At 39.7% G+C, this 23,360-nt stretch overlaps 1 protein-coding gene across 3 annotated transcripts in view; it reads right to left on the reverse strand.

The window, feature by feature from the left end:
* LOC308648862 (glutathione S-transferase A1) overlaps positions 1-22,936 on the reverse strand; it is a 61,005-nt gene extending 38,069 nt beyond the window's left edge. For 2 of the 3 annotated variants that reach the window (XM_081293942.1, XM_081293943.1), the window contains exons 1-5: positions 22,905-22,936; positions 14,037-14,143; positions 13,229-13,280; positions 10,320-10,452; positions 7,875-8,016 (exon numbers count right to left, since the gene is read on the reverse strand). In XM_081293942.1, the coding sequence (XP_081150068.1) occupies positions 7,875-8,016; positions 10,320-10,452; positions 13,229-13,280; positions 14,037-14,123 (414 nt within the window). In that variant the 5' untranslated portion in view covers positions 14,124-14,143; positions 22,905-22,936. Of the gene's footprint in view, positions 1-7,874; positions 8,017-10,319; positions 10,453-13,228; positions 13,281-14,036; positions 14,144-22,904 lie in introns of those variants that run through there. The other variant, XM_081293944.1, reaches the window with a different exon arrangement.
* Between the last annotated feature and the right edge of the window lie 424 nt (positions 22,937-23,360).

The following is a 23,360-nucleotide window of genomic DNA, read 5'->3' on the forward strand; positions in this document are numbered from 1 at the left end:
AATAGGATGGAGGTTTGAACATTTTTTTGTATCCACTAATAAATCAATGTATCTAGGCGTTTATTATTAATCATGTTAACATCATAAGAACAGCAATCAGGTAGCTTGTGCTTTCCGATGACCTACACAACACCACCTAGGAAGTATTCTAGCCACAATACTTAAATCTGAACCTGATCGACCTTCTAATCCTAACTTCCAATTTACAAGATATTTAGAACTAAAGTCATTCATTACAATGACTAAAATCCAGCCTGAGAGAAACTCCAGGACAAATGTAATAAGGAAAAAAAAACAGAGAGAAAAGGAAGAATAAATGCAGGCAAGTGATCATATTAGGAAACTTAAGAAATGTACTAATTGCAAGAAATGGAGTTAAATTCAACCCTGATTTGAATGAACAATTTTTAAATGTTCTGGGAAGTAAGCCATTTGCTGATTTCAAAATCTGTAGTAAGGCATAGCCCACTGAATACTACAACTCAAATGATCATTTACTCATTTGTTTTATTTTATTTTTTATTGGTTGTTCACAACATATCATCTTTCATACATTAGATTGAAGTGGGTTATGAACCCCCAATTTTACCCCAAATGCAGATTGCAGAATCACATCGGTTACACATCCACAATTTTACATAATGCCCTATTAGTAATTGTTGTATTCTGCTACCTTTCCTATCCCCTACTATCACCCCTCCCCTCTCCTCCCATCTTCTCTCTCTACCCCATCTACTGTAATTCATTTCTCTCCTTGTTTATTTTCCCATTCCCCTCACAACCTCTTATATGTAATTTTGTATAGCAATGAGGGTCTCCCTTCATTTCCATGCAATTTCCCTTTTCTCTCCCTTTCCCTCCCATCTCATGTCTCTGTTTAATGTTAATCTTTTCTTCCTGCTCTTCCTCACTGCTCTGTTCATAGTTGCTCTCATTGTATCAAAGAAGACATTTGGTATTTGTTTTTTAGGGATTGGCTAGCTTCACTAAGCATTATCTACTCTAGTGCCATCCATTTCCCTGCAAATTCTATGATTCTATCATTTTTTATTGCTGCATAGTACTCCATTGTGTATAGATGCCACATTTTTTATCCATTCATCTATTGAAGGGCATCTGGGTTGGTTCCACAGTCTAGCTATTGTGAATTGTGCTGCTATGAACATCGATGTGGCAGTATCCCTGTAGCATGCTCATTTAAGTTCTTCAGGGAATAGTCCGAGAAGGGCAATAGCAGGGTCAAATGGTGGTTCCATTCCCAGCTTTCCCAGGAATCTCCAAACTGCTTTCCAAATTGGCCGCACCAATTTGCAGTCCCACCAGCAATGTACAAGTGTACCCTTTTCTCCACATCCTCGCCAGCACTTGTTGTTGTTTGACTTCATAGTGGCTGCCAATCTTACTGGAGTGAGATGATATCTTAGGGTGGTTTTGATTTGCATTTCTCTGACTGCTAGAGATGGTGAGCATTTTTTCATGTACTTGTTGATTGATTGTATATCCTCCTCTGAGAAGTGTCTGTTCAGGTCCTTGGCCCATTTGTTGATTGGGTTATTTGTTATCTTATTGTCTAATTTTTTGAGTTCTTTGTACACTCTGGATATTAGGGCTCCATCTGAAGTGTGAGGAGTAAAAATTTGTTCCCAGGATGTAGGCTCCCTATTTGCCTCTCTTATTGTTTTTCTTGCTGAGAAAAAAACTTTTTAGTTTAAGTAAGTCCCATTTGTTGATTCTTGTTATTAACTCTTGTGCTATGGGTGTCCTATTAAGGAATTTGGAGCCCGACCCCACAATATGTAGATCGGAGCCAACTTTTTCTTCTATCAGACGCAGAGTCTCTGATTTGATATCTAGCTCCTTGATCCACTTTGAGTTGACTTTTGTGCATGGCGAGAGGAGGGGATTCAGTTTCATTTTGTTGCATATGGATTTCCAGTTTTCCCAGCACCATTTGTTGAAGATGCTATCCTTCCTCCATTGCATGCTTTTAGCTCCTTTATCAAATATAAGATAGTTGTAGCTTTGTGGATTAGTCTCTGTGTCCTCTATTCTGTACCATTGGTCCACCCGCCTGTTTTGGTACCAGTACCATGCTGTTTTGTTACTATTGCTCTGTAATATACTTTGAAATCTGGTATCGCTATACCACCTGATTCACACTTCCTGCTTAGAATTGTTTTTGCTATTCTGGGTCTTTTATTTTTCCATATGAATTTCATGATTGCTTTATCTATTTCTACAAGAAATGCCATTGGAATTTTGATTGGCATTGCATTAAACCTATAGAGAACTTTTGGTAATATTGCCATTTTGATGATGTTAGTTCTGCCTATCCATGAACAGGGTATATTTTTCCATCTTCTAAGATCCTCTTCTATTTCTCTCTTTAGGGTTCTGTAGTTTTCATTGTATAAGTCTTTCACCTCTTTTGTTAGGTTGATTCCCAAGTATTTTATTTTATTTTTTTTTTTGAGGATATTGTGAATGGAGTGTTTTTCCTCATTTCCGTTTCAGAAGTTTTGTCGCTGATATACAGAAATGCCTTTGATTTATGTGTGTTGATATTGTATCCTGCCACTTTGCTGAATTCATTTATTAGTTCTAGTAGTTTTTTTGTAGACCCTTTTGGGTCTTCTAGGTATAGAATCATGTCATCCGAAAATAGTGATAATTTAAGTTCTTCTTTTCCTATTTTTATGCCTTTAATTTCTTTCATCTGTCTAATTGCTCTGGCCAGTGTTTCGAGAACTATATTGAATAGAAGTGGTGATAGGGGGCATCCCTGTCTTGTTGCAGTTTTAGAGGGAATGCCTTCAATTTTTCTCCATTCAGAATGATGCTAGCCTGAGGCTTAGCATAGATAGCTTTTACAATGTCGAGGTAAGTTCCTGTTATCCCTAGTTTTTCTAGTGTTTTGAACATAAAGGGATGCTGTACTTTGTCAAATGCTTTTTCTGCGTCTATCGAGATGATCATATGGTTCTTATCTTTAAGTCTATTGATGTGGTGAATAACATTTATTGATTTCCGTATATTGAACCATCCTTGCATCCCAGGGATGAATCCTACTTGATCATGGTGCACAATTTTTTTGATGTGTTTTTGTATCCAATTCACCAGAATTTTATTGAGGATTTTTGCATCTAGGTTCATCAGAGATATTGGTCTGTAGTTTTCTTTCTTTGAGATGTCTTTGTCTGGTTTCGGAATCAGGGTGATGTTGGCCTCATAGAATGAATTTAGAAGAGCTCCCTCTTTTTCTATTTCCTGAAATAACTTGAAAAGTATTGGTATTAATTCTTCTTTAAAGGTTTTGTAAAACTCCGCTGTGTACCCATCCGGTCCTGGGCTTTTCTTGGTTGGTAGTCTTTTGATTGCTTCTTCTATTTCATCCATTGATATTGGTCTGTTTAAATTGTGTGTATCCTCCTGACTCAGTCTGGGCAAATCATATGACCTAAGACATTTATCAATGTCTTCACTATCTTCTATTTTATTGGAATATAGGTTTTCAAAATAATTTCTAATTGTCATCTGTATTTCTGTAGCATCTGTTGTGATATTGCATTTTCATCACGTATGTTAGTAATTTGAGTTCTCTCTCTTCTTCTCTTTGTTAGCATGGCTAAGGGTCTGTGGATCTTATTTATTTTTTCAAAGAACCAACTTTTTGTTTTGTTAATTTTTTCAATAGTTTCTTTTGTTTCAATTTCGTTGATTTCTGCTCTGATTTTAATTATTTCTTGCCTTCTGCTACATTTGCTGTTGTTTTTTTCTTCCTTTTCTAGGGCTTTGAGATGAAGTGTGAGCTCATCTATTTGTTGGTTTTTCCTTTTTTTGAGGAATGACCACCAGGCGATGAGTTTCCCTCTTAAAACTGCTTTCATTGTGTCCCATAGATTCCGATATGTTGTGTCTGTATTTTCATTTATCTCTAAGAATTTTTTGATTTCCTCCTTTATGTTTTCTGTAACCCATTGGTCATTCAGTAACATATTGTTCATTTTCCATGTGATGTAGGATTTTTCCTTCCTTCTTTTATCATTGATTTCCAGTTTCATTCCATTATGATCTGATAAAATGCATGGTATTATCTCCACCCCTTTATATTTACTTAGGGTTGCCCTATGGCATAATATATGGTCTATTTTTGAGAAGGATCCATGTGCTGCTGAGAAAAAAGTATATGCACTTGATGATGGTTGATATATTCTATATATGTCAGTTAAGTCTAGGTTATTGATTGTGATATTGAGGTCAATAATTTCTTTATTCAACTTTTGTTTGGAGGATCTGTCCAATGGTGAGAGAGATGTGTTGAAGTCACCCATAATTATTGTGTTGTGGTCTATTTGATTCTTGGACTTGAGGAGAGTTTGTTTTATGAACGTCGCAGCGCCATTATTTGGTGCATAAATATTGATAATTGTTATGTCTTGTTGGTGAATGGTTCCCTTTAACAGTATATAATGTCCTTCCTTATCCCTTTTGATTAACTTAGTCTTGAAGTCGTTTTTATTGGATATGAGAATGGCCACCCCTGCTTGCTTACGAGGACCCTGTGCGTGGTATATTTTTTCCCAACCTTTCACCTTGAGCCTGTGTATTTCTTTTCCAATCAGATGTGTCTCCTGGAGGCAGCATATTGTTGGATTTGTTTTTTTAATCCATGTTACCAGCCTATGTTGCTTTATTGGAGAGTTTAAGCCATTAACGTTTAGAGTTACTATTGATATATGGTTTGTACTTCCTGCCATGTTTGATTATTTATCTCTCTTTTTTTTTCTAATTCAGTTTGTTTCTCCATGATTAGCTTTCCCCCCATCCTCTGTCTTTACTGAGGCACTTTCCACTGATGGTTTTGGTTATTGTTTTTCATTTCTTCCTCGTGTAGTGTTTTGCTCAAAATACTTTGCAATGCTGGTTTTCTGGCTGCAAATTCTTTTAACTTTTGTTTATCATGAAAGATTTTTATTTCGTTGTCATACCTGAAGCTTAATTTTGCTGGATACAGAATTCTTGGTTGGCATGCATTGTCTTTCAGTGTTTGAAATACATTGTTCCATGACCTTCTTGCTTTCAGTGTCTGTGATAAAAAATCCGTTGTTAACCTTATTGGTTTACCCCTGAATGTAATCTGTCTCCTTTCTCTTGTAGCTTTTAATATTTTATCTTTGTTCTGTATATTGGATATCTTCATAACAATGTGTCTTGGCGTTGGTCTACTGTGATTTTGTGTACTCGGTGTCCTATACGCATCTTCAATTTGTATATCTGTTTCCTTTTTTATTTCTGAAAAGTTTTCTGTAATTATTTCATTCAGCAGGTTACTCATTCCCTTGGTTTGAATCTCTGTACCTTCTTCTATCCCGATGACTCGTAAGTTTGGTTTTTTTATGTTATCCCGAATCTCTTGGATGTTTTTCTCGTGATTTTTTACCAGCCTTTCTGAGTTGGCTAGACTCTTTTCAAGATGATATATTTTGTCTTCATTATCTGACGTTCTGGCTTCTACTTGCTCCACTCTGTTAGTGATACTCTCAATTGAGTTGTTAATTTGGTTTATCGTTTCCTTCATTTCTAGAATTATTGTTTGATTATTTTTTATAATCTCTATCTCCTGATAAAGATGCTTAACTTCTTCTTTTATCTGTTTATGTAATTTATTCTCAGTGTGTTCTTTCGCTGCTTGAATTTGCTGTCTTGTATCCTCTTTAAGGTTCCATTCCATCTGTCTAAGGTGTTCCTTGAGTTCTTTATATGACCATTTTTCTGATGACTCTAGGTCCTCCTGAATATTTAGGCTGTCCTGCATTGTTTGTACTCCTTTTCTTCCTTGCTTTTTCAAGCTGCTCATATTACTTCTTGTTCTGTTTGACTGATGAGTTACTATTTACTCCTATAAATTTATTAGATGCTGTAGCCGCAGGTTTCAATGAAGTTATCTCCTCCGCCGCAGTCTGATGACATCAGTTCTCTGCCATGGTGGTATCTCTTGCAAATGGCGATAGTTCGTTTCCCTCCGTAGGATGAGAAGGGCTGACCAGTTGTTTCAGCCGGATGGATTAGTGCTGAGTCACAGCTGTTTGTCTGCGGGAAGCAGGCGAACGGGAGCTTGAATTCAGCCGATCCGGGCTCAGTGTGTGTTCTGAGAGGCCCAGACTGTTCGCCCCAGATCCACGTCAGCTCAGCATTGCCTAGTGATCCTGGGCAGGGCTCAAGGGAAGTGGAGGGCTTCACACCTGTCCCCAGAGGCTCTGTCACAGTCTTCTTCCCAGGATGGCCCTGGGCTTGCACCTGGTGTCTGAGCCCCACCAGGCCCCAGGAACACTCTTGAGCTTCCCTCCTTGGGCTCCCTGTCTTGCCTCACTGTGGCGCTTGTTCCGTCTTCACTTTACCTCACAGCAGGCCCCTCCTGGGCAGCTACTCACTCAGGCCTGGCCAGACCCTTCCCTGCCCTCTGATGCCTCAAGGCACTCACCCCACGCTGTGGCTAGAGGCTGAGGTCAGACTCTGTTCTAGGCCCCCTCTCCAGCCATGCTCTCTCCACAATCCACTCTTCTCCCTGCCTTCCCCACCTCACTCATCCCTGACTCTCAGGGAGCCAGGCATCTCCCTACCTCCATTTACTCATTTTAAATGGAAGGTATTTCAACCGTGCTATACTTTGTCCCTAGATTACCAGAATTTGCTTATCTAGAACTCTGCGGTGCTAACAGAATTCTTCACTATAGTTTACTCATTTTTAAGTCAATCTCTCCTAAGGCTAAGGCTGAGAATATATGCCGCAAAACTCTATTGTCCAACAAAACCTTTATTTATGGTGAGAAACTAATGTGACTCCATTTTTGAGAAACCAGCCTCTACCTCAGAGCAAAGCCTGTTCAAGGAAGGGCATGACCCTTGTCATTGGAAAAACCCACAGAGCACTCTAAGCACATACCCACCCTGCTGAGTTGTTTGTCTGTAAATATCAGGAGAGGTCTGAGGCGCCAGATGTCCCTGACTCAGTTAGGCTAGGTGAGGACCCATAGCAACCCTCCTAGCAACCTCCAACCAGCATAAGACAGGGAAAATACCTGGAATACAAGATGACCCCCAAGTAGTTTATGGTGGTTGATAACATGTTAGGAAACCATGTAGTTTAACACATATACCCCTCATGGCCGAAACCAATCAGTTCAAATGAATCCCCCTATTGTACTAGCCAATCACCCCTACCCAACTTGTTCCCGCCATTGAATGTGCTAATCAATGTTTAAGAGTTGTTGTTTGATTTTCCCGCGGTATGGAATGATTTGCTGTGATGTTGGGACGTATAGAGTATCCCCCAAAACCTAAAAAATCTCACTGAACAAAGATCCCTGGGACCTCTGCATCGGGAATGGGAACGGTTGTGAGTCCAGGCTCCAGCTTGCAATAAAGACTCTTGTTTGCTTGCATCAGATTCAGCTCCTGGAGGTCTATTAGGGTCCCACGAATCTGGCATAACAATGGAAGTTACGCTGTCAAGTTTTTCTTGTTCCCCAGGCTGCCCTGGAGGTTTGGACCTTTACCAGCTGCACACTCATGACAGAATGGCTTCAGAAAAGTTTGAACAGATTTTTGTCTTTTGATTGAGGCACAATTACTGTCCGCTACTAGGCCTAAAAATGCACCTTGACAGCAAATTCAAGTGGTGACTCTTTGGGCTGATGGCTTATTTTTAGAAATCAGAAGAGAAATTGCACTTGCCTTATTCCAATTCTGTTATTCACCTGTTGTTTGTTATAGAATCCTCACTAAAGTTTTGATCCTCTTGGCTTTTCAGATACTGACTCTTTAAGTATTCTTTGTGACAGGAGAAACAAAAGCTCTGGGTCCCTACAGCTTACCTTTTCAAAGGTGGGGAAGTAACGGGTTTTAGCTTTCTTCATAATTTCAGCATAATTTTCCTCTTTCTCCTTGGGGGGTTGGAAGGCAGCTCGCGCAATCATTATCATCAGGTCCAGGGTGCCATCAGTGTACATGTCAATCCTGACAAAACAGATACATGGTTTCCTGGTCTAACACTTCATGGTATATTAAATAGTCATCGGAACAAACAATTTTTGATTCTTCCCTTAAGCTTCCATTCTCATCAGTAATTTTGGGTACCAGATCCAGCCAAGTAATGTAGTAGGGTCTCTGGAAATGTTTATTGAATATAAGGATGTATGAAAAAAAATTGATGAAATCACAGTTGTATGTACACATAAATATTACCACAATAAAATCCACTATCCTGATAAATAATGCACCAATTAAATGCACCAATTTAAAAAACAGAATTGATGGATGCCTTTAAGTTGAAATCTGCCATAAGCAAATGCTTGGATTGTTATGGTTTCAAAAACTGAACTCATAAGTTTATCAAAAGTACAAAACTTTTAATACTAGAACTTTCTCATCAATTTAGAGGAGATAGATTATTTAACAGGTCTTCCATAGACCTGGAAACTAAGAAAGCTAGGCAGGTCACATAAACAGTTTGGTTTTCATTCCCTTTAAATTTTTTTTTTCATTGAAAAGCACTCTTTTAAAAGACATTTTTTAAAAAACCAATAAAAGTAGATGCATCACAATTATTTACTGGCCAACTAGTGCATTGGGTTGCTGTGGCAGTTTGCTCTACTGATGGTCCTTGTATCCCCCATTATGTGTCAAGTATTCAAAAAATTTAGTTTAATGATATTCTGTAGTCTATCTTTGCTTTTAACAGCACACAAAAGAATAATGAATTTGGATTACAAATCATTTTTCTTCCATGTTAGATTGCCATCTGACCCACTTGTCTATTATAATCTATGCCTAATCTAAAGAAATAATATCAATGATTTTGTCTGTAGCTAAGCGCACACATCTTAAAGGAAAGAAAACAATGAAAAATACACATCAAAACAATGAGAAAGAGACTGCTTTTGCATATAAATACTTATTTACATGGTTACAGAGGGCTTCATTCACACAGTTTGACTTTGCTCCCTAGGCCATGTAGGTTTGGGATTGCAGGCTGTAATGACAAACCTGTCTTAAAGATGGAGAGGTGGGAAAGCTGGGTGGGCTTTTCCTTTTTATGGACTTTGTACATTTCTACTTTATGCACTTGCTCTCCTTTTTCTAAACACGGAACTTGGCTTTGTTCTAGCTTGTCTTCTATGTATACTAACCATCCTTCCATTCCACATTTATGGTAATAAGATTTTAGGAACCAAAGAAAAGGCCACTTGACCCAAAATCCAGATAAAGTTTTATAGTTGCAAGTCTTTGTTTTGTCTTAAGTCTACTTATTCACCATGAAACTATTCTTTAGGGCTAATAATCCAATCATCCTCTGTTAGGGCTAGCAAGGTGGACCGCAGAGAAGATGCTTATGTTACATAGATGGGAGGTGGGGGATGGCGGCAATCCTTCACCCTCCAATAGATATATGAGGAGTCTTGGCAGCTCCTCCCATCCGAGGTGAGGCCTATTTCCCAGGCTGACCCTGTGACCTTCTCTGACTAATAAAATGAGGTGAAAATGATGAGGAACCAGTTCTGAGCCCAGAAATTAAGAAGTCTGTGTACTTTCACTCTTCCTCTCAGAACCCTGCCTAGCTACCATGAGGACAAGCTCAAGATGAAAGAATGAGAGACACATGGCCCTTTTCTCCCCCAAAAGTCAGCCAACACCCAAAGCGAGAGACACATGGCTACTGTTTGGCTGACCACATCATATGACTGAGGCCTGTTGGAGTAAGTCAAGTGTGGCCCAGAAAAACCAACCACTAAGATGACCCATAGACAAGTGAGCAATAATAAATGCTTGTTGCTTTAAGTTGTTCTGTTTCACCTTCTTTCTTTATATTGAAGCACCAGAGATTAAATGTAGGGCATGCTATAACCACTGAGTTATACCCCAGCCCCAAATCACTGTATCAAGATGATATGTTATACAGTGTTGCTTATGATAAATCGATCATTGATAAAATGCTCAATATTTATTTGCCAAACCAGCTATTTCCACCTTTATGTAGAATCATTTACCAAGTCATCTTCTGAAAACATATGTTGCTAGTAGAGAATATGAGAATGTTACATGCAGACCACTATGAAGTACATGCACAAACAAGGGGAGATGTGGAATATTTGTTCAGAATTCTACATAAGACATACCAGGTCTAGCACAGCATGACCCATTGTCCCCCGAGCTTTCTCCTTTCAGTCCAGGCTGAAAGGTACACTTGAACTAGGTCTCAGTTGATGCAGAACTACAGAAGCTTGAACAAAACTCAACTACAGGAATGAACAGTATGGTACCTGACTCTCTCCTTCAGGTCCTTTCCATACAAGTTGTACTTGGCAGCAAGATAGCTGAGGATAGCTCTAGTCTGTGTCAGCATCATTCCATCAATTTCAACCAAAGGCACTTGGCCAAAAAGCAGGCATCCATCTGTAGTTTGAACAAAGAAAGGGTAAGACATTCTTTGACGAAGGATAGTCCACTGAGTGATTTTTGGTTTTCAGCCAAAGTGATGAGTTACAGATCCCAGTAATTGAGGAAATGCCTACTGTTTGTTGCAGTAGCAATAGTGTCTATCTAGCAAGATTTTGGCATCAGATTCACCATTTTAGCTAGGGAGCCATTTTTTAGTTATAGGTGGACACGATATCTTTATTTTATTTTTTTGTGGTGCTGAGGATCGAACCCAGTGCCTCATGCATGGTAGGCAAGTGCTTTACCTCTGAGCCACAACCCCAGCCCTCCAGCAATATTTTGGAAAGATAAGATGAGATCTTTAAAAGCCAAAATTTTAAATGCATTTTATTGTATTTTTGTGTGTTGATCAATCTTGATTTTTAAAGACTTTCCACATTAACTGTGTTAGAGTATAAGTGTTTCTGGTTCTCAACATTTAGGCTGAATAAATCTGTGGTGAGGGTTGTTAAAAAATGCCCTCCCCATTCCTCAGGGAAGGAGTCTGGGATTCTGCATTCTTCCCAAAGTACATCTGGTCTCATGCAAAGCATCCACAGCTGCATAATGGACGTGACAGCAAGAACCCAGGCACACCTGGGTTCAATGTCAGCTTCAGCCCCCTTCAGCCATGTGACTTTGGACAAATTACTTATTTAAACTTGAGATTCCTGTCTCTAAAATAGCAGTAGTGTCTATCTAGGAGGATTTTGAGAAGATAAAATGAGATATGTAAAAGACAAACACTGCCAATAATATTCAATGAAATAAAAATTAAATTCTCTTTTTTTTTGTAACTAATTGCCTACATACATAAGTCAAGCACTGCTCAATGATGGGAATATAGTCTGAGAACTGCACTGTGAAGCAGGTTTATCATGGTATGAATATCATAGAGAATACCCCCCAAACCAGTGACAGCTGCTGAGAACCAGTGTCTCTTTCTACTTAGATGAATTAGGCAAGTCTTTGACTTCTCTGAGCCTATTTTCCAATCTGTAAGTATCTGTCCTGCCATCTTATCCAGTTTCTTTGAATAAGAATAAGTTAAAGCTTTGGAAATATTAGTACTATTGTTAATAGGGAGGATACAAAGCCTCCATTCTCTGAAGGTATTTTCACATTTGTTCAATATTGAATGAACCCCTAACAGCTGGGCATGTGCTACTGCTTGTGAGTGGCACAAACATTAAATTACTACTGATGCCCACTTCTAGGAGTTGATGATCTTAGGCCGATTTTTTAAATCTCAGATTTAGAGGGCAGGAAAGGGTCTTTGATATCGCTTAGTTTAATTCCCTCATTTTATAGAAGACACTGCCGAGGCCAAGGGATGTGAATGTGATTTGCCCAAATTCATACAGTTCAGGGATGGCGAGGCCAACAGAAGTGGGCCTTCTGACTCATCTGGCGCTCTCTGCTGTGCCTCCCTGCTTCCTGTTCACAAACAACGGTAAGGCCCACGAGAATGTTCCCAGTGCAATAGCTGCCCCACAGGCTCAGGAAGGACTGGGTATGTCAGAGACTGTTAGGGAGCACTTCCTGCCAGAATGTTCATGGAATGGCATATGGAGCTAGTCACTTACTCAATTTGTATATATTTAGCCCATACTTGTATCAGGGGCTCTCCTTGCTTGGAGTGGAATAAGGCAGAAGTAAAGAGGAATAACAGATAATAAGGTTCCTGAACAAGAATCAGGGAAAGGATAACCAGACCTCCCCCCACGTCACTAAGATCTACGGGTACACTGTAATCTACCACCACTGAGATTATTTTTATTTTCTGGAAAAGAGACAGAGAGGCAGAGAAGTTAAAAGTCTTGTCCAGAATCAAACAGTTTATCAGTGACAGTCTGCTAACGACTGGCTGAACAGCCTTCTTTTTTTTTTTTTTTTTTTTTAAGAGAGAGTGAGAGAGAGAGAATTTTTAATATTTTATTATTTTTTTTAGTTCTCGGCGGACACAACATCTTTGTATGTGGTGCTGAGGATCGAACCCGGGCTGCACGCATGCCAGGCGAGCGCGCTACCGCTTGAGCCACATCCCCAGCCCTGGCTGAACGGCCTTCTTAAAAATAATTTGTAAAAACGTCATGATTGTTTATCAACAACAGTGGGGATGCTCGCTTGTGTTTTCTTTGATAAGGACAATAACATTGTGTCTGTTAGAAACTTAAGAAATACTATTAAAATGCTAGACTTTTCTCCCAGTGTGGGAAATTTTCCTAGGGAATTGTAATAATTAAGGTCTTTTTCTTTGGTCAATATTTAGTGAAAAAAAATCAAATATTTTCCACCGTCTGAGTTCTACATTGTGGATTATCTATTATGATTTGATAAAAATGGTTTCTGTTAATCTGAGAAAAAAATTAAAAGTGAACTGTGAGAAGTAGAGAATACTCCCTCAAGCTTCCTCCCCTCAGATCCCCTGGGTGAGCATTTAAGAATTCTCAAAGTGTTCTTCAATGGGAGGGGATCACTGAGCATTCAGCACTGCTGAGTCCATGCTTAACTGAGTTTCCCACCGTAACCTCCTTGATGAGTATTTGTGAAGGCTGAATTGCTGATGCAGACAAGGCATCTAGCTGTACGCCAGGGACAGAGGAACCAATCAATCAATGTTAGCCAGCATGCTGTGTGCTTGCCTTTTCTCACAGCTGACATTCTCCAGCCCCGTGTTCTATATCAGAATGAATGTTTCCAGAAACAAGTTTCTATTTTTTCTAATAACATTGAATTAACCTAGACTCACCTTTCTGCAACTTCTCATAATGTTCTTTTGTTTCAATAAATTCTTCTTCAAACTAGATAAAGAACAGAGAGACATTATTGTAACTTTATGACAAACTTCCCTATCTACAGCAACTCCACCACTCATGAAGCAAGGATTCTAAGATCACTGTCTTTAAGGCAAGGTCCTTGATGGAATGTAAATATTGACTCAAAGAGGAGCAGGGCAGTTTGGGGACATGTGATTAAGGCTGGGACTAACTAGTGAGACACCTAGGGCATAAGAGCTAAGGTCTGAGAAGCCGTGCCTCCCTAAATTCTGCACTGTAGGTGCTTCACTCGCCTGACCCTCAGCCTGATCCTTCATAAGTCTATACTTGCACGACAAAAAACAATTTTGAGACACTTAAGAGAAGTCAGTGGAGAGGGAATTCAGTGTTAAGGGATGGTCCCACAGGGGAGAACTTAGCTGGGTGTAAGGTTCCAGCTGGTGGCCATGAGTATTACATGACTGAGGTGCTATAGTCGGACAGAAATGACCCCCCAAAATCAGCTGGTCCCAGTGGAGAAGATGAGTCAGATGTGGGTCTCCTCTCTCTCCTTAATCTTGAGATCCACTAAGATCCTTTCATTCCTACAAAGCTTCCAGATCACTTCCAGATCCCCAACTCCTTTCCTACCCCTACCCCTCCCTTACCTCTTAAAAGGAAAACAGTTGGAAAGGGAAAGAGTAGATACAACTTGAAGGCACAATCCTGAATTTTGAAGGGGGAAGGGGGACTGCACACCCACCCAGATACCGTACTTCCTCTTCCCAATCAGGAACCAACCTCCACTCCAGCTGCAGCCAGCAGCCAGCGGATGGACTCCATCCTGCCTCGGCCATTAAAGTAGTAGAGCTTGGGTTTGGCTGCCATGACTCTTGGCTCAGAGTTTCCTAAAGGGGAAAATTTTTAAAAAGAAAATGACTTTTAAAGAACTAACTAACTAGTTAAAACTAACTAACACACACCATATGTTATGTCTTCATTTATAGCAATGTTAAAGCACATAAAACAAACCTACACTGTAGAGACTCAAACACAGGAGGTAAAACTATGAGGAAAAGTAAGAAATAAATATCACATAAACAGGATAGAAGTTACCGCTTGGGAGGAGAAGGGGGTTGCAACTGGAGAGGGACATTTGAGATTCTATGATGCCAGCGATGTTCTATTTCATGAGCAGAATTAGTAGCCTTTATAATTAGTCATTAAATTGTGCATAAAATACTCTATAAGTGGACTAGGTCAAAATTTTAGAAAGATCAAACTATACATATCAAGGCATCAAGGTATTTCTGTAGATTTGAAAGACGTTCTCTGATATTTGCTGAAAGATATCAGGAGTTAATATAATGGTTTCATGAATTACTGTAAAAGAAAACCTTTTCTAACAGCAACAAGGAGGCATTTGGATTGAAGCATTCTGTGGGAACGGGGATGGTTTGGCTGCTGTCACAAGATTTCCTGGAGCACTGATACAAGCACAAATGCAGGCCTAGACAGGACCTAGATTCAGGTTCTTTCCTGGTCATCAACAAGCTGGGTAACCTTAGATCTCATTCGCTTAACCTCTGTCTGCCTACAGGTCCTTACCTGCAACTGGGAAGAATTTCCCAGCACGATCTGCAGCCTTCAAAGAGAGTCCATAAAGCTCTTGTACCTAATAGCATTTCTATCTCACTGTTGCCAGAGCCCAATAATGGCTGTTGTTAGTGACCGTACCTGTTTCCCAGGATTATTGCAGTGATCATATGAGATAAAATAAGGAGCTTTGAAGATACTATAACTCTTTGGTCTCTTTTTCTCACCTTTGCCCCTCCAACTTTATATACAACAATGCACACTTCATTTAAAGGAACAGCAAAAGATACCAACTTCTGGCAGAGTGCCTGTGGTACTTGGCTCAGAAGGTGCTCAGGAGGCACTGAGGAGCACATCCACGGAGACACTATGCTGCCCTGGCTGCCAAGAGAGCATTTCCCATGGTCCCCAAACCAGAAAGAGGCCAAACCAACAAATATCATACCCTCGCTAAAATCTAATTTGAGGAAGTTACCTGCACAAATAGGACTCAAGACATTAAAATCTGGAATATCAGTAACTTCATTAATGATACGAAAGTTAATTATTAAACACACAATCGTGTGACAGCAAAGTTCACAAGGTTCACGAAATCGTTTAGGTGCATGGAAGCCATTTTTCCTCACGGCTGTCCTGTTTCGTTCGTATTAGATCTACTTACAGCTTAACTCTTTGAGAAGTTTGATTCCTTTCTTATCTCAGGGAACTATTTATATTGGGTTGCTGTCAAGATTCAGTCCTTTTAAATTGCCTCTTTAGCTACAGCATATTGAATATTTCAGGAGCTTCTTAAAAAAAACAGAATCAACCATTGAATGTCTTCGGAGACACTAAAGGAAAAAAGTCACTTTGTTAACCAGAATTCCCTGATTAGAGAAACCATATTTAGATTCAGTGACTTGCTAATGAACCAGGAAATGAACCTTAAAATACAGTGACTGTGGAGAGCAGATGAGAAGAGGAAAGAAGGGAGAGCATGCTCTCTCCTGATCCTCTCCTCAATCTAAGAACTTCTGAATCCTCTGATCTCCCCCAGTGTCCCACGTGGAATGGTGAAGGAGCAACCTTCACCTGTTTGAAACATCATATCTATTCAATTAATATACATATTATTATTTGCCAATTAAAATAAATTTTAGAAATTTTGGAATAAAAACAAAGAGGAGGGCACAGGAATTCACAAACCTGCTAAGGACACTTCAGGACAAACACACACAGGAAGAAATTAGCCAGGCACTGACCAGTTCATAGGAAGTCAGCAACACCAAAAAAACAATGGGGCAAATTAACAAGTCTTATTCAGAGGACCCCCTGCAGGTCTCCATCCTGCTGCCTTCAAACAAAAAATAAAGTTCATGTTGGGGTTTCACTTGGGAAGTGCCACCTGTCTATTGTCCTTTGGGTGCATAGAGCTCAGACTACTTAAACTGCACCTACTCTGAGAGGTGGAGATAGAGCTGTAAATTTGGCTGGGGGTGGGTCTGGTTATTTCTTTGGTTCTATCTCCCTGAAACCCTTAACTGGACCAAATTGTGTTTGAAATAAATCCTAGGGTTAAAAAAAAAGTGAAGGGCACAGGAAAGACTGCTGAAATTGAAACCTCCTTTTTTTCAGTGATTCTGTTCTACTCTCCCAGTTATCCTTTGGTTTACCCTGTGGATCTAGACAATGGCATTTCTGATAGTTTCCAGAAAGCTGTTTTTAAGCAGTGAGTGGGTCACTTAAAATGCAGAGTGGCTGGCTATTCTCCTGACTGATCATTCTCTTCGTGATTTAAAACCTAGAAAGATTAAACTCTCCACTCTTGCTTGCCCTGGGAAGACTGGTACCTAATGAACCACTGGGTGTCATGACTTGTAGACTCCAGATAGCATATTTGTCCCAGAGACTTGGTCAAGAGTGAGACTTTAATGACTGTGTAGGGTACCAGTGGATGAAATCTCAGACAAAAGGAGAGGCAGCAAAATGCACCCTGAATTGATCCAGAATGGAGCCAGCTTCTTGCTGACATTCCAGCATCAACACTCAAAGGGATGCAAAAATATCCACCCTCAGAGGCGAAGGAATACACTACTAGGAAGCCGGCCCATGAGAGGATGTGAGTCTGGGTACCATTCATGGATCTATTGTTCTCTTTTGGGAAAGGTATAGTCACCAGACAAGAAAGGAAACTTCTGCTTGTTGAGATATAACTTCCTGGGTGTGAATTAATAGCCATCTCTCTGGCCCGACAAGGGAAGGCAGACTGAGAAAGAGAGGGCCCAGGTGTGAATCTAATCCTTCACTGGCTCCCATGGCAACAGCACCCATGTTATATCCAATGAACATAAGTGAGTGTTAATAGGCCATCCTTTCTTTTTGTCCAATTTTTTTGTTTCATTATAGTTGTGCATAATGGTAGGATTCATTACATGCACACAATACAATTTGGCCAATATCATTCTATCCCTCCGTTCAAAGGCAGGAAGAGTCTCTGGGCTCTTGAGTTATGAGTCCTCACTGTTGCTAGGCAAACTTATCCCACCTCTCCAAACCTCAATCTCTGAATCTTTAAAATGAGAGTGGCAGTTATGCTGCTCTCCTTGGAAGGTTTTCATGAGGACTGAGGATTGAATAAAGTAAAAGATAAAATCATACCTCAATATCATTTCAGGTATAGTCCCCATGCTTTTTTGAATGAATTACAAACCAATTTAGTGCTGTCTAACATTTCTTTTGTAAAGAATGGATTGTCTGTTTTAGATGTCATTTATAAAGTTTCATTGCAAATGCAATGGCTATGTCATAAAAGCGGGGGGGGGGGGGCTTGGAAATTTGACCCAGCATTACAATATAAAATATTTAAAAAGTAAAATCCAATGTGGTTTTTATCTTCATGCTGTGATTAGAATTAGAGCATTGTTGTGGTCTGCTGGTCTATGGGAGTTTGTTTTAGAATTTCATTCAATGGTTTTGTGCCAGCATGGTTTCTCCCACTTCATTTCTGCCTGTACCTTCCATTTTTCAGGCACAGATTCAGGGATGTAGCATTAGAGGACAAGCTGTTAAAAACCAGCAACTCAAATGATAACTACCACCACTATTGTGAAAGTCCCAGCAAATGTTTGTTACTCTCTAATTAGCTGGCTCTGGCCAGTCCCTTTTACTGGCCTCTCAGCCTGGGACTAACAGTGTTTTACATTAGTCTTGCAGGGTGGAGGATGGATGGATGAGCAAAAAAGCATTTTCAGGACACCAGTCCCCATCTGAACCCCTCCCAGGAGGAGCTGTTCCTTCTAAAACAATGCTAAGCCCAGAGAAGGGCCCTTACCTCTTACACTCTCAGCCAAGATCCAACTGTTCTCCCTGTATTCTATGTTGTAAAATTACAAAGAAGTGACAAGCTCTTAGGACGCAAGGGTCATATTATATTTCATCCCCTATAAAATCAGCCCAGTATTATCCCAGACACTGTGAATATGTAACATATACTGTTGGTACTGTCAATGTGCCGTTTGAAGTTACCAGTTTCTAAACCTGATGAGATTCCTTTCTTCAATATTTCATTTTTTCTTTCAACCTCAAATATGTATTGAACTCTTACTATGGTTCCTTACTAGGTGTTATGGTTTGGATGTGAGACAATGCAAGAAGGTTTAGAGGAGAAACTATTGGGCTATAAGGTCCTTAACCCAATCAGTGAATTAATCCCCTAATGGGGATTAACTGAGTGGTAACTAAAGGCTGGTAGGGTGTGGCTGGAGGAGGTGGGCAGTGCATGGCTTTGGGGTATTTTGTATCTGGTGAGAGGAGTGTCTCTCTCTCTCTCTCTCTCTCTCTCTCTCTCTCTCTCTCTCTCTCTCTCTTCTTTCTGATCATCATGTGAGCTGCTTCCCTCTGCCCCAGTCTTCTGCCATGAAGTTCAGCTTCACCTCGAACCAGCTGTCTGTGGACTGAGACCTCTGAAACTATGATTCCCCAAATAAACTTTTTTTCCTCTAAAATTATTCTAGTTTGTCCTTTAGTCAGACCAGCAAAATAGCTGAATAAAATGCTAGTCAAGAAACTCTAGGCACACAAAGATTAATAAAGTGTATTTCCTGCCATTGAAAACATCCAGCCTACGACGAGGCAAGTCAAAATGAAATAAATGTTTAGTAAAAACGCAACATGGGGCTGGAGGTGTAGCTCAGTGGTAGAGCACTTGCCTAGCATGAGAAGGCTTTGTGCTCAAACTCCAGCCAAAGGGCAGGTGGGGGCGGTACAGGATGGTATTATAGGAATTGAACAGAGTCTCACGAGTGAGTGTAAGTATCCATTTGTCTGGCCTCCACCCCTTCCTATTTTAAAGCATAGATCCTCTAATCATTTTTTTTTTTGACTAAACAAAGATTAAGAAAAATCACAGGTTGCTAATTGTTGATAAGGCAGAAAATCAAGATTCCTTAAGCTTCAAAAAATAGATCTAATGATCTCAAAGTCCACAGTCAGAACATGAAAAAAAAAAATCAGGTGCAATGAAAATATTGATTCCATCTCTGGGAAATGAAAGAAACAAAGAAGTAGTACTTTCTGGATTTTGCCCAAATGCCAATACCCCGAAAACTCCGCTGCTGGAGAACACAGAATCTGAGTATTCCAACTAGGCATAAACCCATTCCTATTTCTTCAACTCTGACGTTTTTGCCTCTGCCTTTGGCCAAAAGATGTGTCCTGAATTAAACAAAACTGGAGCCCGGGACAGTGGCGCACACCTATAATCTCAGAGACTCAGGAGGTTGAAGCAGGAGGATTCAGCAACTGTGGTAAGGCACTTGCAACTCAGTGAGACCCTGTCACTAAAATACAAAAAAGGGCTGGGGATGTGGCCCAGTGGTTAAACACCCCTGGGTTCAATCTCTGGTACCAAAAACAAATAAACAAAGAAAAATGGGATTACCAAGTAGGCTTCTTACATGGGTCTTTTGACTTTGGAAGTCAGCCCCATCCTTCAGGGCTCAAAACTCCAACTGCATGTAGCTTCACCTGAGGTGCAGTAGGAAGCACTTTGCCACCCCTAGAGCCCCAGGTACACATCTCAGGTGGGCTGAGAAGAAAGTAGTGATGGTGACATGGCAATCTTTGGCTGGGTGGAGTATGATACTTTGATTTAAAAAAAATGGGACCCAAAGCTTTTAGAAACACAATCACCTGACTAAGGCCCGGGGTACCAGTTCAAATCGCAGCTATACCTATGTGTTGAACAATTATCTTAACCTCTGTGAGCCTCAGTTTTTCTCATTTGTGCAGCAAGTCTAATTTGTTTGGTTGGTTATGAAGCTGAAATGCAATAACATGTACTTACTGCAGAACATAGTAAGGACCTAAAATGTGGCCCCACATCCACAGATTATGGCAACATTCACATGTGAGAAAAGAAGCCCAAATTGCTTTTGTTAGAAGTGGACAACATTTGCTAGAAGTATGATTTTGGACTAGCAGTGGCAACTTCTGGGAACCTGTTAGAAATGCAGGATCTCAGTCCCTGGTTCAGGCCAGTGAATCAGAGTCTGCATGTTGAACAAGGTCACCAACAGGCGTATGAAAGCAAAGTTCGAGAAACTGAGCCTACGGTAAAAAATCAACTGATCAGTCCTGAGGGGCCTAGACTGTTCTTCAGGAGTGCTGGGAAGGTAAATGTGGAAGGACCTGATGCTGTAAAAGTATAGTGAAAAATGGTGAAGTGCTAGAGTTGTGAGTGGCTGAGGAGAGAGCACATTCAGAGGAGAAGAAATTTTGGAAAATTCTAAGTAAATTCCCCATGTCAATTCATTGGCCTTCTTTCAAGAATGGAATTCCTGGAATTCAAAGTTCCCATTCAATTCCCAGATTCAACAAAGTACCAGCTGCTGGGACTCAGACATGGGCAAGGTCAGAAAGAGATGTCAGTTTCCTCAACTATAAAATGAGTTGGTCTGGAATTAGATCATCTCCTTAGTTTCTTCCAGTTTTAAAAAGCTTTCTGATCTCCTTTCTCTTTCCATGCCCTCATTCTGTCCTATGTTCTAATCTGCAGAACAAACATCTTGAGAAGGCAGATAGTCTCTTGAGGTAAAATTTTACTGACAATGTTAACAATTATTCTGGATAATTTAGACAAAAGATGTTTTTCTCAATTATATGAATAAGTAAAAATAGGCTGGATAATAAAACTTATAAGGTGTCAACTTGAGAGATTGCCATTTTTAAAGTTACTAGTCAATATAGTCTGCTACATGAAACTCAAGTATTGATATGACATAGTTACTTCAAAACCAACCATGCAATATTACTGTGGGGAGAGGGTTGTTATTTTTGTAGTACAGTGATTGAGGGATAGATTCATCCCAAGCTCATCTAATTATATTTAATATATATTTAATTTTCAGAAACTAAATTTCCTATTAATTAGGGTCTAATGGATTGATTTACAGTCTCCAAACTCCCAAGGGATGGACTTTTTCCTCCATGGCTTACAAATTTACTTAAATGAGTCAAGCAAGAGACTTTTATCTACCCAGCTTCTTAACACTGCCTAAATAAAGTGTACCACCATATGACCCATTACTGTTTAAAGATTGGGAAAAGTCTGAGAAAATTTGACTCAGAGTTCGACTCAAACTGCTTCTCAACTTGGCATAGTGTTCAGGACACTGGAAGAAGACCCAGTGTCAGCTCATCTGGATTAAATCTTCTAATCATACTTGGAGTAGATGCTTAGATGTAGGAAAACTTAGTTTACCCATTAGACCCTATGACCCAGTGTGGCTGGTACCTATATTCTTTTCCACTGGGTATAAAAATATCTGAGCTTTAGTTACGGAGGAAAAAAAAAACATAATGACTCAAAAATTAATACGTACTTTCAAATTCTACTAAGCAGCATATTATGTCAATCAATAATCTGAAATACCATTAAACTCATACATACCTGCTACTAGAGTCCCAGGCCAGAGGCCTGGGGCTCCCAACAAATTAGGTAGCTACTGGCCCCCAAAACCAAATGATGAAAAGCAGAAAAGGAACATTAATCAATAAGGCCATATTGAGAAGGCAAAGTGAGTTCTACGGTCTCATGGGGAGCTGATATAAGCTTTAAGTTTAAATAGAGGAAGAATTGGGGCAGGGGGTGAGAGGTATGCATAATTAAGAGTCTGGGTCAAATTGATCTGGTTAATCATTATCTCAATTCTGGTTCTGCAGGGTGGCTTCAGAGAGGTTCTTAGCTGAGGGAACAAAGTGCATTTACTGCTCAGGATGTTTATCAATTAGACCTGTGTTCCTGAAAGAGAGAAATTCAGTTCCCATGAGATGAATGCTCCTGCTTAGGGGGGCAGTCTCATGAGATAAACTGTGTGGAAGGTCCCACAATTCCTGGAAGCTTTAAAACAATGACTATGGACTTCTAGGTGTCATTCCAGGGGTCTAGAACAGGACATTGTAAAAGCAGGCAGTTGAATGTCCCTGGAAATATCTTTTTTATTTTTATCTTGGTGTCCTCAGTCTTGAAGGGAGATGAAATAAGTTAGACTAGGTAAATTTATGGCTAAAAAATCCTGTATTAGCATGCCTACATGGAAAGCTGACTCAAAGTTTGAAGTAACAAAGGAGTCAGACACAAAGAGAAGGCAGAGATGCCAGGCTTTAACCTGCTTTTAGTCACCCACCTGCAGGCCTAAGCAAAGAGTCAGTGCTTTTAGCAGAGAAGCTTCTAATTCTCTATTGTGTATTTATTTTTGAAATTACATTTAATATATGATAGGGGCGTGGGAACATTTTAATGTCTGATACTATATTATGCACAGGCAATGGAATACTTCAAAAGGGCCTTATCTATATATACATTTACTAGCTCCTTTTCATTTACGTATCTGCTCTGCAAAAAAAACAAAAACAAAAAACAAACAAACAAAAAATCCAGAACTGTTCCTTTTATTTGATATGGTCAAGCTTTGAAATAATAAGCAATAAATTGAACATAAAGTAAACAATTGCTGACTATAAATTGCACACTTGGCAGTAAAATATAATTAGCGAAGCAATTCAAGAAGCTTACATAAGAACTACATCACTAACCTTATCTCTTCTAGGTTCCTGTTCCTTCCCAGCAGCTGGAGGAGAGATTAAAGGAGGGTTTATAAAACTCTCCTTTCCTATCGAAAGCTCCACCCACTCTAAGAATTAGCCAATGAGCATTCCAGTTTGTTCACATACCTCTGAGGCTTCACTTTACATTCTTTGTTCGTGTATTTCCTAGCATATTAAGTTACCCAAAGAGGAAAAATTTACTCACTCAACAAGTTTTACTCCTGCTCATTCAACAAGTATTTACTGAGTACAATTTTGTGCCAGGCAGTATTGCAGGTGTTGGTGAAACAAAGGTGTACATGATCCATCCAGTTCCTCCACCTGGGGGGCTCACATTCTAGTCACTGAAGACAGGCAATATAAGCATATATTTAAAATTTCTGTTTTTAAAAAATTAATAATAACAACATCATATGATGGATGATTATGGCTTGTGCATAGTGA

Source organism: Spermophilus citellus, assembly GCF_964194105.1.
Source record: "Spermophilus citellus genome assembly, chromosome: 5".
NCBI classification, from domain to species: Eukaryota; Metazoa; Chordata; class Mammalia; order Rodentia; family Sciuridae; genus Spermophilus; species Spermophilus citellus.